This window comes from Podarcis filfolensis (genome assembly GCF_964270895.1).
Source record: "Podarcis filfolensis genome assembly, chromosome: 16".
In the NCBI taxonomy this organism is placed as follows: Eukaryota; Metazoa; Chordata; class Lepidosauria; order Squamata; family Lacertidae; genus Podarcis; species Podarcis filfolensis.
The window spans coordinates 13,183,450-13,197,058 of NC_139620.1; the positions used below are offsets into that span (position 1 = coordinate 13,183,450).

The following is a 13,609-nucleotide window of genomic DNA, read 5'->3' on the forward strand; positions in this document are numbered from 1 at the left end:
CCCACAAAAGCAAACGGTTCCTTCCCAGCGTCATGGTCCCAGCTGGGCAAGGAGAGAGAGAAGGGGAAGGGGGCATCAGCAAGGGTGGTCTTCTCAGGACTCCCCGAGAGAGCGGGAAGTAGGCTCTCAAGCCCGTGCTGGCCCAAGACATTTTGCTGCCCGAGGCAAAGGACATGAAGGGCCACATGAAGAAGCTGACTAGACCGGTTGCTGGATCGGCCTCGTCATAGTCCAGCATCCTGTCTTCGGAGAGGCCAACCAGATGCCTATAGGGAGCCCCACAAGCAGGACCTGGGTGCAAGAGCCCTCTTCCCACTTGCGATTCCTACCAACTGCGGTATTCAGGGACCTACAGACTTCCAACAGTGGAGGGAGAACATAGCCACTGTGGCTTGTAGCCATTGTCAGCCCAGCAACTTTTACCTTTCTGAATTTGTCTAATCCTATAAGAAAATAAGGGGACGCGGGTGGCGCTGTGGGTTAAACCACAGAGCCTAGGGCTTGCCGATCTGAAGCTCGGCAGTTCGAATCTCTGTGACGGGGTGAGCTCCCGTTGCTCGGTCCCTGCTCCTGCCAACCTAGCAGTTTGAAAGCACGTCAGAGTGCAAGTAGATGAATAGGTACCACTCCGGCGGGAAGGTAAACGGCGTTTCCGTGCACTGCTCTGGTTCGCCACAAGCGAATTAGTCATGCTGGCAACATGACCCGGAAGCTGTACGCTGGCTCCCTCGGCCAATAAAGCGAGATGAGCGCCGCAACCCCAGAGTCGGCCACGACTGGACCTAATGATCAGGGGTCCCCTTTACCCTTTACTAGAAAATAAGAATAGCCCAATGTGGCCCATCTAGTCCAGTATACAATTCTCCGCACTTGTGGTTCCCAGCAACTGGTAGTCCCACTGCACTCCCTCCCTGGAAGCTGTAACTGGGGGGGGGGATTTCCTCAGGAAAACAGCATGGATGAAGGAGGTTAGCGTCACCACCGGCTACTCCCCATGGCTGCTTTTGACTTGTGTCTGCGAGTGGATGTCAAAAGCTCATTTAAAGTAACTTAGAGGCAGGGAACGGATTCAGACCGTTGGTACATCTAGCTCAGTGTCGCCCGCTCTGACTGGCAGCAGCTCTGCAGGATTTCAGGCAGCTTTTCCCAGCCTTACCTGGGGGGCAACAGGGAACCTACGCATGCAGGCCAATGCTCTACCACTGAGCTATGGTTCTTCTCCTAAAATAAAGTAGGGTTCCAGTCCTCATAGTTGTAAAAAAAGGACTGCTTTAAGTAGGAACATAAGGCAGTATGTACTGAAACAATACAAGGCAACAGAGTCGGGTCATTGGTCTATCTAGCTCAATATTGTCGACACTGACTGGTAGCAGCCTCTACAGGTTTTCAGACAGTGAGACTCACTCTGTCTTGCCTAGAGATGCTAAGAATCAAACCTGGGACCTTCTACATGCAAAGCAGATGCTCTTATCTGTGAGCTGCAGCTCTTCTTTTATCTTAGGAAGTTGCCTTATACAATCCATTCGTCCACCTAGCTCAGTATTGTCTACACTGATTGGCAGTGGCTCTCCATGGTTTCATACAAGGAGTCTTTCCCAGCCCTGCCTAAAGATGTCAGGGATTGAACCTGGGACCTTCTAAATGCAAAACCAATTTTCTTCAAAACCCAAAGTTGTTGTGGGTTTAAAAAGAAACAAACCCTTCCATATTTTTACGTGTTTCTGAATTTCTCTGGTTGCAGCCAATGGGTATGCTGCCACATCTGCTTTATTTGTATTTGGTGGGCCCTTATTCTGGATTTTCGTAAAGCACACTGTTCCTTTACCGGTTCTTGGGACTTCCAAATGCAAGTTGGACCTTTAACAAAACCTTGCAGCATGAAGTGCTCCTGTTCAGAGTTCAAGGCAGAGAGCCATGCCCTTTTCCAGGACACTCCATTCCCTCTCCATAGTCATTCAGCATTCCGCACCTGCTGAGCATGCCCAATCCTCAGTGGCCTGTACTTTGGGGTTGAGGGGGTTCCCCCACTTAGTTTCCCCCCAAAAAATATTTTTTTATACTCCTACCACCTCCCCTTTTGGGGATGCTTGTTGATGCTTCCCTCTTGTTTTTGCACAGTGCCATTTTTGTCTCCATGCAATATTCTGATAATGAGTTCTCAACTATTTATTTCATTCAATTTACTGCACCTCCCCCCTTTATCAATAGGATACCCGGGCAGGACATAAGACAAGTGTATTGGTTCCATTTCAGGAGAAGAAAATTTAGTGGGCTGGGTTGAGGTGTTAGAATCATATACAGTGGTACCTCGGGTTACAAACGCTTCAGGTTACATACTCCGCTAACCCAGAAATAGTACCTCAGGTTAAGAACTTTGCATCAGGATGAGAACAGAAATCGCGCAGCGACAGCGGGAGGCCCCATTAGCTAAAGTGGTACCTCAGGTTAAGAACAGTTTCAGGTTAAGAACAGACCTCCAGAACGGATTAAGTTCTTAACCCGAGGTACCACTGTACAGTGGATGCTCGGGTTGCGAACATGTTCCATGCAGGAGGCACGTTCACAACCTGCAGCGCCACATCTGCGCACGTGCGGGTCACAATTTGGCGCTTCTGCGCATGCGCAAAGTGCCGAAACCTGGAAGTAACCCGTTCCGGTACTTCCAGGTTTGGTGTGGTGCACAACCCAAAAACGCGCAATCTGAAGTGTCTGTAACCTGAGGTATGACTGTAATCATAGGGTTAGAAAGTACCCCCAAGGGTCATCCAGTCTGACCCCCTGCAGTGCAGGAATCACAGCTTCCCGTGATGGTGTTGTTGCTTCCATAACCCCCTGCATGTGCTTCTGTGGTTTCTTGTCTGCAATGCAGGTCGTGTGCGGATCCAAGAGGGCGCCTCTCTGTGGATTGAGCAGCTGCGTGCCGAGGACCAGGGCTGGTACGAGTGCCGGGTGCTCTTTCTTGACCGACCCAACAGTGACGACGAGTTCCAAAACGGCACCTGGATCCACCTCACTGTCAATTGTATGCTCTGGGTGTTTATTTTTTAATTTACTTTTTAAAAAATTTGCTTAATCGTTTTTTCGATACAAACATCAACCGCAAAAGACACATACAACAAAAACCATAACAACAATAACAACACAATTTGACAATTCAGATTTGAATACACTGATATACCTACGACTACACCTTTTTTAACAATATTTTCCCACCTCTCTCTCCTCCCCCTACTTCCCACCACGATCCGCCTTCTCGCTTAAATATTCGCTCCAGATTTCTTCATATTTATCCATTCTTATTTAGTGTCGACATGCAGTTCGTTCATATGTAGCTAATCTGTCCATATTATCAATCCATGTGCTCAATGGAATCTTTTTTCCAATTTCAAGATGAATCTCTTCCAATTCATCAAAACAAGGGTTTTTTTGCTTCTAATATAGCACGGTACATCCATTTTTTTTTTGACCCCTTGAAATCTCCCACATTTCCAGAATATAATTTAGAATTAAATTCAGTTCCCCTAAATAACAATTTTTTTTATTTCTCTTGCTATAAATATCCTCACCCCGCACCGAAATGATCTTATCATCGGGCAGTTAATCAACATATGTACTAAGTTCACATTTTTGCTCCCACATCTCCAGCTTTTTTAATTTACTTCAGGGTTGGTCAGTGAGGTTCCTTCTACATGTTTGGGACTACAACTCCCATCAGCCCCAACCTGCCTGGCCAATGGCCATAGAATCGAGGAATCAAAGAATTGCAGACCTGCAAGGGACCCAAAGGGTCATCTAATCCAACGCCCTCCCAGCAATGGTGGGTGTTGGATTCAACAAGATCTGAAGGGCTCCACATTAGATTGACTGATTGATGATTGATTGATTTCAATTTCTATCTTTTCTCTTTCCATAGAGCAAAAACTTTTTTTTTAAGGATTCAGGAAGCTGGGATAAAAGAGGCTTATACAATTATTAACGTGCATGATGGAGGAAAAGAACGATATTTCCCCCTTTGCTTATAACAACAATTGAGGTGACATAGGGATGGACAACTTTGGCAGTTTTGGTTTCTCTTTGTTTATCATTTTTCCAACCTTAAACTCAGGACTCCATATTTCCACATTGGTGTGCAATTTATTTTATTTATTTTTTTGAAAAAGTCGTCATGAAAATTAATCAGTGTCTAGTGTGGATTTCTCCTAATGTGCACACCTTTGCAGAGCAATTTCCCATGCTATGAAGCATTTTTGTATGTTGTTGTCACTAATATACACATTTTTATGCATGCTTTACCTCCGAATGTGCTTTTCCCCACACATTTCTTGGCTGGAGAACTGCTTTGCAAGCTCAGGAAACTGCCAATTTCAAAGGATGTTTGAATTTTGTTTGGAAATGCACTGACGTGTGGAATGGGGAACCCTGTGGAACAACAGATATGGCTGGACTCTCATCTGCCCCAGCCAGTGTGGATGATGGAAATTGGGTACCCCTTGGTGCAGGAGCCTGTCCACTTGTATTTTTTTAAAGCAGTATGCACAATGATATAAGGAGGGTTGCACACCGTGCATTTAAAGCACTCTAATGCTAGTTTAACAGTCATGGCTTCCTCCAAAGAATCCTGGGAACTGTAGTTTGTTAAGGGTGCTGAGAGCTGTTAGGAGACCCTTCCCATCAGCCTTAACTACACTTCCCAGGATGCATGGTGTGGATGTGACCTAAATGTCCTCAGTTGGGCCCATCCTTTGCATCCTGGTTTTCTCTGCATCAGACCCCCTTTTGTCTCCCATCTGCTTAGCTCTTCTTCCAGACCCTCATCCCAGTCTGTAATCCTGCCCTCTCCCAGCTTCTGTCTCCCCAGCTACTCATCCCTGCTCTGCTGCCTAATCAATTGCTATTATCCTTGAACAGATGACCAGCCCCTACTTGCAGCTGAGACATTAAAAAGGGAGGGGGTGGGCATTTGTTAAGGGGATAAGACCTGGGGTACCAGGGGAGGATAGACATGGGGGAGGAATTTGATTCATCTGACATTTAAAGGCAAACCTATTAATTTGCACTTCCAGAACCAATATGCAAACAGAAATGCATTTTGGAATTTGCTATTTTCCAAGGTAACATGTACAAAAGTGCATTAAAAAGTGCATAAATATGCATATAATCTTGAAAATAAAATTAAAAAATATATTATATTTGGGGAAATTGCTTGCAAGAATGTGTATGTTAGGCAAAATTCCACACAAAAGTGCATATATTGGGAGAATTTTGCATGAAAATGCTGATTAATTTTCACAAAGAATTATAAAGCATCCCTCTTCTCCCAGGCCTTTGGCCAATTAAACAGTTTATCGCATTTTAAATTGTTGGGGCTGGTAGAGGTACTGTTTTGTTTATCATTACAATACATATTTTTGTGTTTTTATACTAGAAACTGCCCTGTAATCCTTGGCTGGAGGGCATCCTTAGAATCGTAGAGTTGGAAGGGAGATCACAAGAGTCATCTAGTCCAGGTCCCTGCAATGCGGGACTCTTTTGCACTATGTGGGGCTTGAACCCACAACTCTGAAATTAAGAGCCTCATGCTGTACCAGCTGAGCTATCCCAAATTCTAAAAGTCAGGTTTCCAACCAAGCAATGTGCACCAAAATGCAATATTAGGTGAGATTTATTTGCAAAAAAAAAAAAATCTGTATGTTAGACAAAATTGTGTAAAAAAGAAAAGTGTATATTAGGAGAAATTCACACTAGAATGCTGATAAAATGTCTCTTTAAAAAAATCGCTAACTGTTGTGCAAATGTGGAGAACTGAAATTATGACTGGAAAAGTGAGAAACAGAGAGAAACCAGAATTGACTTGTTTTGTCCATCTCTTGGTGAGGATATATATTTCTTTTTAAAATGTGCTAGCAAGTGTTTTTTATACCAAAATCTGCACCTTTTAAACATATTTTGACATTTGATCTTTCATCCAAAGAGGCCAAAGTGGTGTACATGGTTCTTTCATTTAATCCGCACAACAGTAGGTTGCTAAGAATCTCAGGTGGGGCAAGTGCTGTTGTACTCGGGTGCTGCTTGTGGGGGTCTGATATGCCAGAGGTTTTCAACCTTTTTAGGTCCATGGCTCCCTTGACCAACTACATTCCTTCTGCAGCACCCCTGTGGGGCTCAGGAGCCCAGTTACATCACCCCTTGCCTGCAGGGCCAACAGCCCCTCACCCCATTTCAAACACCCTCCTTTGTGGAGTGTTCCCTCAGCCTCCTCTCCTCCCCTCTCCTTGGGAGTCTTCTGGGCTGCCGCTCCTGTCTCTGAGCTGCCCCCCTGCCCCAAAGAGAGGTGCCTCCTCCCACTGCCCCACAGGGGCCTGAGAAGCATCCCCTGGCCAGCCCCAAAGGTACCATTCCCCTGGGGAACTTGTAGCCAGGACTGTTGCAACAAACAGCTGTGCAAGCCTTTCGGAGGCAGAGATGCGAGAGGGCATCAGGGGAAGGGAGGGAAGGAAAGAGGGATGGAGGCCAGTGTTGCCTGCGGTACACCTGACCATCATTCAGGGCACCCCAGGGTGCCACAGCACACTGGTTGAAAACCACTGCCATAGGCATTTGATCAGCCACAGTGAGAACAGGATGCAGGTCTAGATAGGCCTTCAGCCTGATGTAGCCAGGGCTCATCTGTTGATCTTAGAATAACATTTCTGATGATTCAGGCGCTCTTCTCATAAGGTCTTGTCTTGCAGTTCCTCCCACCTTCCAGGAGACCCCGCCAGCTTTCATAGAAGTGCAAGACCAAAAGTCTCTCACGCTGACCTGCTCTGCAGCGGGAAACCCCCAGCCAGTCGTCACTTGGAAGAGGGACAACCAAGCCATAGAAAGTGGAGACAAGGTTCAGGTAAGGCGTGTGCATGTAGCCCAGGAACCAAGGGTCTAGACCAGGCATCCCCAACCTTTGGCCCTCCAGATGTTTTGGACTACAGTTCCCATCATCCCTGACCACTGGTCCCGTTAGCTAGGGATCATGGGAGTTGTAGGCCAAAACATCTGGAGGGCCACAGGTTGGGGATGCCGGTCTAGACTACAATTCCCACAACCCCCACCCTGGTTGAACCATTGGTTAGCGATGATGTAAGTTGTAAGCCAACAACTGAAGACCCAAAGTTGAAGAACTCTGGTCAAGAAAAGGAGTGGGGAGCCTGTGGTCCCCCCAAAAGTTGTTGGCCTGCAAGAGTCCCAGCTGGCATGGCCCAGTGGTCAGGGAGAATGAGAGTGACAACATCTGGAGGACCATAAGTCTCCAACCCCTAGTCTAGAAATGTGTGTAGACACAATCATCTTACAAGCTGGGAACCTGGCCTTTGAACTGGAAATTGTGTGATTGTTTTATTTTTAAAGGGGGCGTGAGTATGTTCCTAGACCTCATGGTAATCAAGCATATTCTGGAAGTGCCCCATTCTTGACTCCTGTTTTAAATGACTTTCAATTCTCTCTTTCCTCCCGTTTGCCCGGAACATACTTTCAGATGCCCTGCATAGTGCCTTCTCCCTTCCTTCACACCTGGCTCTTCAGGTGGTGTTGGGCTTCCATTCCCATCATCCTAAGCCATTTTAGCCAATACTCTGCTTTAAAACCCTCCTCAAAATGTGCAGATTACAAATCTCAAATGAGAATATGCTGTTTTCATTTTCATTTTATGGTTGTTTAATAGTGTATTCATTCTCAGTTAGCCTCCCTGGAAATGCCATTGACATTGAAGGGCAGGATATAACATGTCAGCAATAAATGAATGTGTTCACATTTATTGGATTTGGTGAGATTTCCCCCTGCTCCATACGCACAAAATTAAAAAGGTGTTTAAATAAATGCATTTTTAGAATATCTCCAGTGTTTTCTGGTCTTACAGAGAGCTGAAAATGGTGGCAGATTCCCTCCCCTACATGAGCAGTTTCTATGGTTCACAACTTAGGGTTTTAACAAATCCAGGTATTTAAGAGAACATTATTGTCAGGAGCCAGAGTCAGGAGTAGGTAAACAATTTTTAAAAACCACCGGTGTCAGTGATGTTAACACTTTATTCCAGAAACCCAGCACAGGCCTGGTGATCACAGCGCCTCTTCCCAGCAGTGCTTGTACCAATGAGGGAGTTTTGGGGACTGAAGCCCCCCACCTTCCCACTCCTCTCCAAGGGCCCGCCCTCTTCATTTCCCTGTGCATTCTGGGAGACCAGGAAGAAGGGGAGCTGGTTGCAGGAGAGGGAGATTCCCTGGCTTCTTCAGCAGTCTGCCTCCGCTCTGCTTCTTGACCTCCCCTCTGCTTCTGCCTCTGAATCAGGACTGCTCTCTGCTGCAGCCTCTTCCTGCTCACTAAACCCTGTTGCCTCTTCAGCTTCTGACACCTTCTCCTCCCAGCCTGCTCCCTCTGACCCACTCAGCATTGTCCCACCACCCCCTGACTCTGAGCCTTCTTACCCTGGAAGTTCCCTTGGTGGGTTCCCCAGCTGGTACCTCCCGCCATTCCTCTGCATCCAGCCGGTCCATGACAATTACAGGGGTACCTTGGTTTACAACCATAATCCGTTCCGGAGGTCCGTTTGTAAACCAAAACAGGTTGTAACCCAAGGCGTGCTTTCGTCAATGGGGCCTCCCAATTATTTTTTTTCAAATCCCCCCCCCCAAGGGTTGTAATCCAAAAAAAGTTTGCAAATTGGGACACGCACTTCCGGGTTTGACGTGTTTGTAATCCAAAGCGTATGGTTTGCAAACCAAGGTACCACTGTACTAGTATTCGTGTTACTGCCATCCGTGAAGCATCCTCCTCTGTGAGTCCCATGTGTCTCCTGAAACCCAGCATCTCCCTTACATCCGGATGCCTGGTGAAGCTTTCAGAGCCTACCTCTAGAGCAGGTATGAAGAACCTTTGAACTGCAACTCCCATCATCTCTGGGTCTTGGCCTGCTGGGACTGATGGGATTTGTAGGTCAGCAACACCCAGAGGGAGCAAGCGTCCCCACGTTTGTGTTAGAGGTTCTTTTCCATCATGGGACACCTTTGCTATTATACTTTTTTGCTTACTTAGTTTATGGTCCACCACTGGTGTAATTAACACCCAAGTTTATTCCCCTGCCTTTGTTTGTTCCTTCTCATTGAGGAAGTGCAGGCCAGTTAAACCTGTTTGCCAACCCCCTTTAATCTGTCCCCTCCTGAAAATGGTTGAGCTACCCCACCCCAGATTTCACTGCCTGGGAATGGGAAGCTGTTTCGTGTGATTTGTTTCGGGGCAACTAGTGAGCCTTTGTGGCCGGTTGAGGACTTCCCTGTAGTGCTGTTTATTCTGAAGAGGGATTTCATGCCTTCCCCACCCAGAAAAATAAAAAACCAATAATTAGTTTCAGAAACCCTAAGAGATGGATTTCCTTGTGGGCGCATAGGCACTAAATTAATTGTCAAGCTTATTTTAGGACCGTTCTCTAACAAATATACCTAAGGTCTGGCTGACCCCTGCTGGCCACTCAAAGGAAACAAGCATTTGACTTGCTCTCTTCAAAAAAGCCTTGCAGTGTGGTATGCTACTGTTTGGAGTGCTAGCGAGCCCTGACCTTTTCCAATATATCCCAGTGGTTTTTTTGGGGGGTGGGGGTGGGAAAGCCCACTTAGACTGATCCATGCTCCCCACTGACATGCAGCCCTGGAGGATTAGCCAAATGGGAATTGGACCTTCATGCAAAAGAGAAGAAATTTTGCACCCCTGTGTAAAACCCGTATTTCAGGTGAGAATGCTGAGGCCAAGAGGACAGTGTTTTTTCCTAGAGTCACACTGTGAACTCAGGTGAGATCTGAACAAGCTCACATACTTAGTCGTTGCTGTTCTTAAGTTAATAAGAGGGATGGGGAGAAATTTGATTTGTTCTCATTTAAAGACATACCTGCTTAATTCACACTTTCTGAAGCACAGCCATCCTTTGAATTTTGCCCTTCTCAACTTTTGCAATCCAGTTCTCCAGCCAAGTATTGTGTAAAAAAAAATGCATATACTTGAGTAAAGTATGTGTGGAAATTCATATATCCGTGAAGATAACATGCAAAACTGCATTATATTGAGGAAATATAAATGTTAGGGGAAATAAGCTTTGCAAAATGTGTATATTAGGTAAAATTGTGTATATGAATGCGTATGCCAAAGACACCGCTCTTTATCTTGGCCTTTGAGACCTACGGTATATATTTTCAGGGCACACCCTATTTCTGTGAGTGCAATTTGCTTTAAACTGTTTTCAGTATTGAAGTTAAAATTGCTGTAACCTGCTCTGGGTATGAAATCAAATTAATAATGATGGTGATATATTTAGAGAAATTCTTGCTGAAATGGTGATGAATTTTTATGAGGACTTTTTAAAAAAATCATCAACTATACTGGAAATCTAGAGAACTGAAGACTGGAAAACAGAGAGAAGACATTTGCCCATCCCTATTTGAGGGAATTGACAGAAACTTTCTCCAGCTCATTGAGGAATTGATTTTCCTTTCCTCGTTGGCAGTACAATTTATTGGTGAGGAGATGCTGGAGGGGTTTTTTCATGCTTGCTCCAAGCCTTTCCTAAACAATGTGCTTCCCACCAGGTGACGAATGGGAGCCTTGTCTTTGCCGGTGTGGAGCGGGCCAGCGCTGGGGCCTACACCTGCCACGCCAACAGCGAAGAGGGTGCCATCACCCACACAACCCGCCTGTTGGTGCAAGGTAAACAGGAGAAGGGGCAGCATCTTTCCCAAACTGGGTTAAGCAGCATTTTAACACAGGATGCTGCTGTACAAGCTTATCTGTCCATAGAGCCCATGGGGGGTGGGGAGGGGAACCTCAGTCCTGGGAGCCAAATGCGGCCCTCCGGAGACTCTTCCCAAGCTCCTCCCTTTCCCAGGCCACACCCCTGGCTGGTCCTCCTCTGCATCCTCCTCCAGTTGATCTTTACCTGGCTGGAAAGTATGCATGCTACTTTCTTGCCAGGATGGAGATGGGGTGTATTCCTGGCCCCTGGAAGGTTACTCATAAGTGGGTTGAAAAATGGTTCCCCACCCCTGACCTAGCTCAAAATTGTCCTGCTCTCGCTGGCAGCAACTCCCAAGCGTGCCATGCAGAAAAAGAACCTTTCGCATCACCTTCAACCGTATCCTTTAAACTGGAGATGCCAGGGATGAAACCTGGAACCTTCTCTGCATGTTCACAGTCCTGCGCTCTGCCACTGAGCTGGGCTCTCCCTCCCCAGAGCACAAGAAGTTTGTGCCTTGCCAAAATTTGCCGAGCTAGCCCAGGACTGCCTTCTCCAGCCTGGCAATCCCTGTCTCCCCAGCCCTCCCCATTCCAAAGACCCTGGCAGAAGCCTTTCCCACAACCCTGCTATTTAACTGGATATGCCAGGGATTAAAGCAGAAACTTTGTGTGTGCTAAGCATGTGCTTTACCACCGAGCTACGATCACTTCCCCCAGTTTCCCATCCAGACTTTCTGGTGGATACAAGTGCACAGCTATGGGAGTCAAGCATGTCTCTGATTTCCAAAGGGAATCTTGGCATAACTTCAGAGTCAATAGTTCCGCATTTTATCACTGGCAGGGTTTGGGGGAGAGGAGTGCCTTTCTGTCCTTAGATTTGGGGAACCTCAGACTCGGGGAGAGGCGCTCAATGTAGCTCCCTTGGCCTCTCTTTCTGGCCCTTGGCACTTTTCCCCAGCCACATTCCCTCACCAGCCTTGGATTTTTGAATGTTTGGGATGTGTCCTTGAACCTCTGGTGTGTGGTTTTTGTGTGTGTGTTTGGTGTAGAAACTAGCCTACTGTACAAAGGCAAAATGTAAATTTGATTACCTCTCCATGCTTACCTCTGGCGGTACCCACAACTGGCATGTGTCTCCCCCCGCCCCCCAGCAAGGTTTTGCAGAAGGAAATGGAAAAGGTTCCTTGCCCCTGCCTTAGCCACTCATTCCAGGCACTTTCTTCCTCCCAGGGCCTCCGGTAATTGTGGTGCCCCCACAGAACGTCACTGTCAACATCACCCAAGATGCCTTCTTGGCCTGCCAAGCCGAGGCCTACCCTGCCAACCTCACGTATAGCTGGTTCCAGGGGGACACAAACGTTTTTCACCTCAGGTAGGAAACTCCAGGTGTGAGTGTTTTGCGAGAGCGGGGAGCAGAATGGCTCACTGGGCTCTTCCGCAAATGATGGTCTATTCTTTTCTTTATTTATGTAATATTTCCCTCCCCAAGGGTGCTCCAGGCAGCAAAGTGAAAGGGAGCACAACATAGAGCTTAAATTAAAGCTTGTCCTCTTTGGGAGCAAGTAGAGATGAATACCACCCCGGGAGACAGAGTGGTCTTGCGTTGCAAGTTATGTTTGTTATATGATTGATAAAATGCTGGTTTTGTTTGGAAATCCCTAATTATTTGTTTGACAGTTGGCAGTACGCCTAGTTATTTCACAAGGATGTTTCATCAGTTACTTCAGAGAAATGTTACAGATAGGTAGCCGTGTTGGTCTGCCATAGTCAAAACAAAAAAAAAAATTCCTTCCAGTAGCACCTTAAAGACCAACTAAGTTAGTTCTTGGTATGAGCATGGTATGCATGCACACGAAAGCTCATACCAAGAACTAACTTAGTTGGTCTTTAAGGTGCTACTGGAAGGAAAAAAAAATTTTTTGTTCAGAGAAATGGTACAAATTAAAGCATTATTTATGGCAATTTGTGAGAAACTCACTCATCATTTATGCACCTAAAAAGAACAAGCAGAACCCTGAAGACTAGGCAGCAGCATGGTGGAAAGTTTCATTACATGTGAATCAATATTTTCAGACTCATTTATATTCTCTCAGTGTGAATTTGTTTGGAGAAATATGTAATAATTGCTGCAGTTACATTTGTTTGTACACTTGATTAGACTTGGTCTTCTTCTTTGAACTCAGATAGTATGTATTTGGCTCCATTCTCTCTCATTCATAGATAGATATAGATATAGATATATCCTTATCTATATATAAGATACATAGAACTCCCAGTTGCCCATGTTAGCCAGGCAAGTGCTTAAATACAATGCTGTTGCACTTTTTTCGTTCCTGCTCTCTTCAAGTTCTCTTTCCTTCCCCTCCTTCAGCCATCTCCAGTCCCGGATTCGTGTCTTGGTGGACGGGAGCCTCTTGGTACAGAAAACTGTTCCAGAGGATTCGGGGCAATATACCTGTGTTCCTAGCAATGGGCTAAGGAGACCACCTTCTGCCTCAGCGTTCCTCACAGTTCTGTGTAAGCATGGCACCTTCCCATCATTCCAGACCTCCAACTGGTAGACACAGTCTAAGGGTGGTTGAAAAAGCAGATAGTATGAAAACAGGCACCTTCGGTGTTCAACCTGCTGGGTGGGGCTCAGACAGGGATGGGGCAGAAATGCAATTCTGATGGCATTTAAAGGCAAACCTACTGACTTTGCACTTTCTGAAACAATATGTGGATTGAAATGCAGCCATCCTTCAAAATCTGCACTCCCTCAAATTTTGCAGCGCGGTTCTCCAGCCAAGTAATGCGTACAGAAATGCCTGTTAAGTGTGCATAAATGCATACATTAGTGAAATCAACATACAAACATGCA

At 46.1% G+C, this 13,609-nt stretch overlaps 1 protein-coding gene across 6 annotated transcripts in view; it reads left to right on the top strand.

Moving 5' to 3' along the window:
* IGSF9 (immunoglobulin superfamily member 9) overlaps nt 1-13,609 on the top strand; it is a 69,958-nt gene that overhangs the window by 38,400 nt on the left and 17,949 nt on the right. For all 6 annotated transcript variants that reach the window (XM_083591742.1, XM_083591743.1, XM_083591741.1 and 3 more), the window contains exons 4-8: nt 2,870-3,022; nt 6,732-6,883; nt 10,605-10,722; nt 11,980-12,121; nt 13,121-13,266. In XM_083591742.1, coding sequence (XP_083447868.1) covers nt 2,870-3,022; nt 6,732-6,883; nt 10,605-10,722; nt 11,980-12,121; nt 13,121-13,266 — 711 coding nt within the window. The remainder of the gene's footprint in view (nt 1-2,869; nt 3,023-6,731; nt 6,884-10,604; nt 10,723-11,979; nt 12,122-13,120; nt 13,267-13,609) is intronic.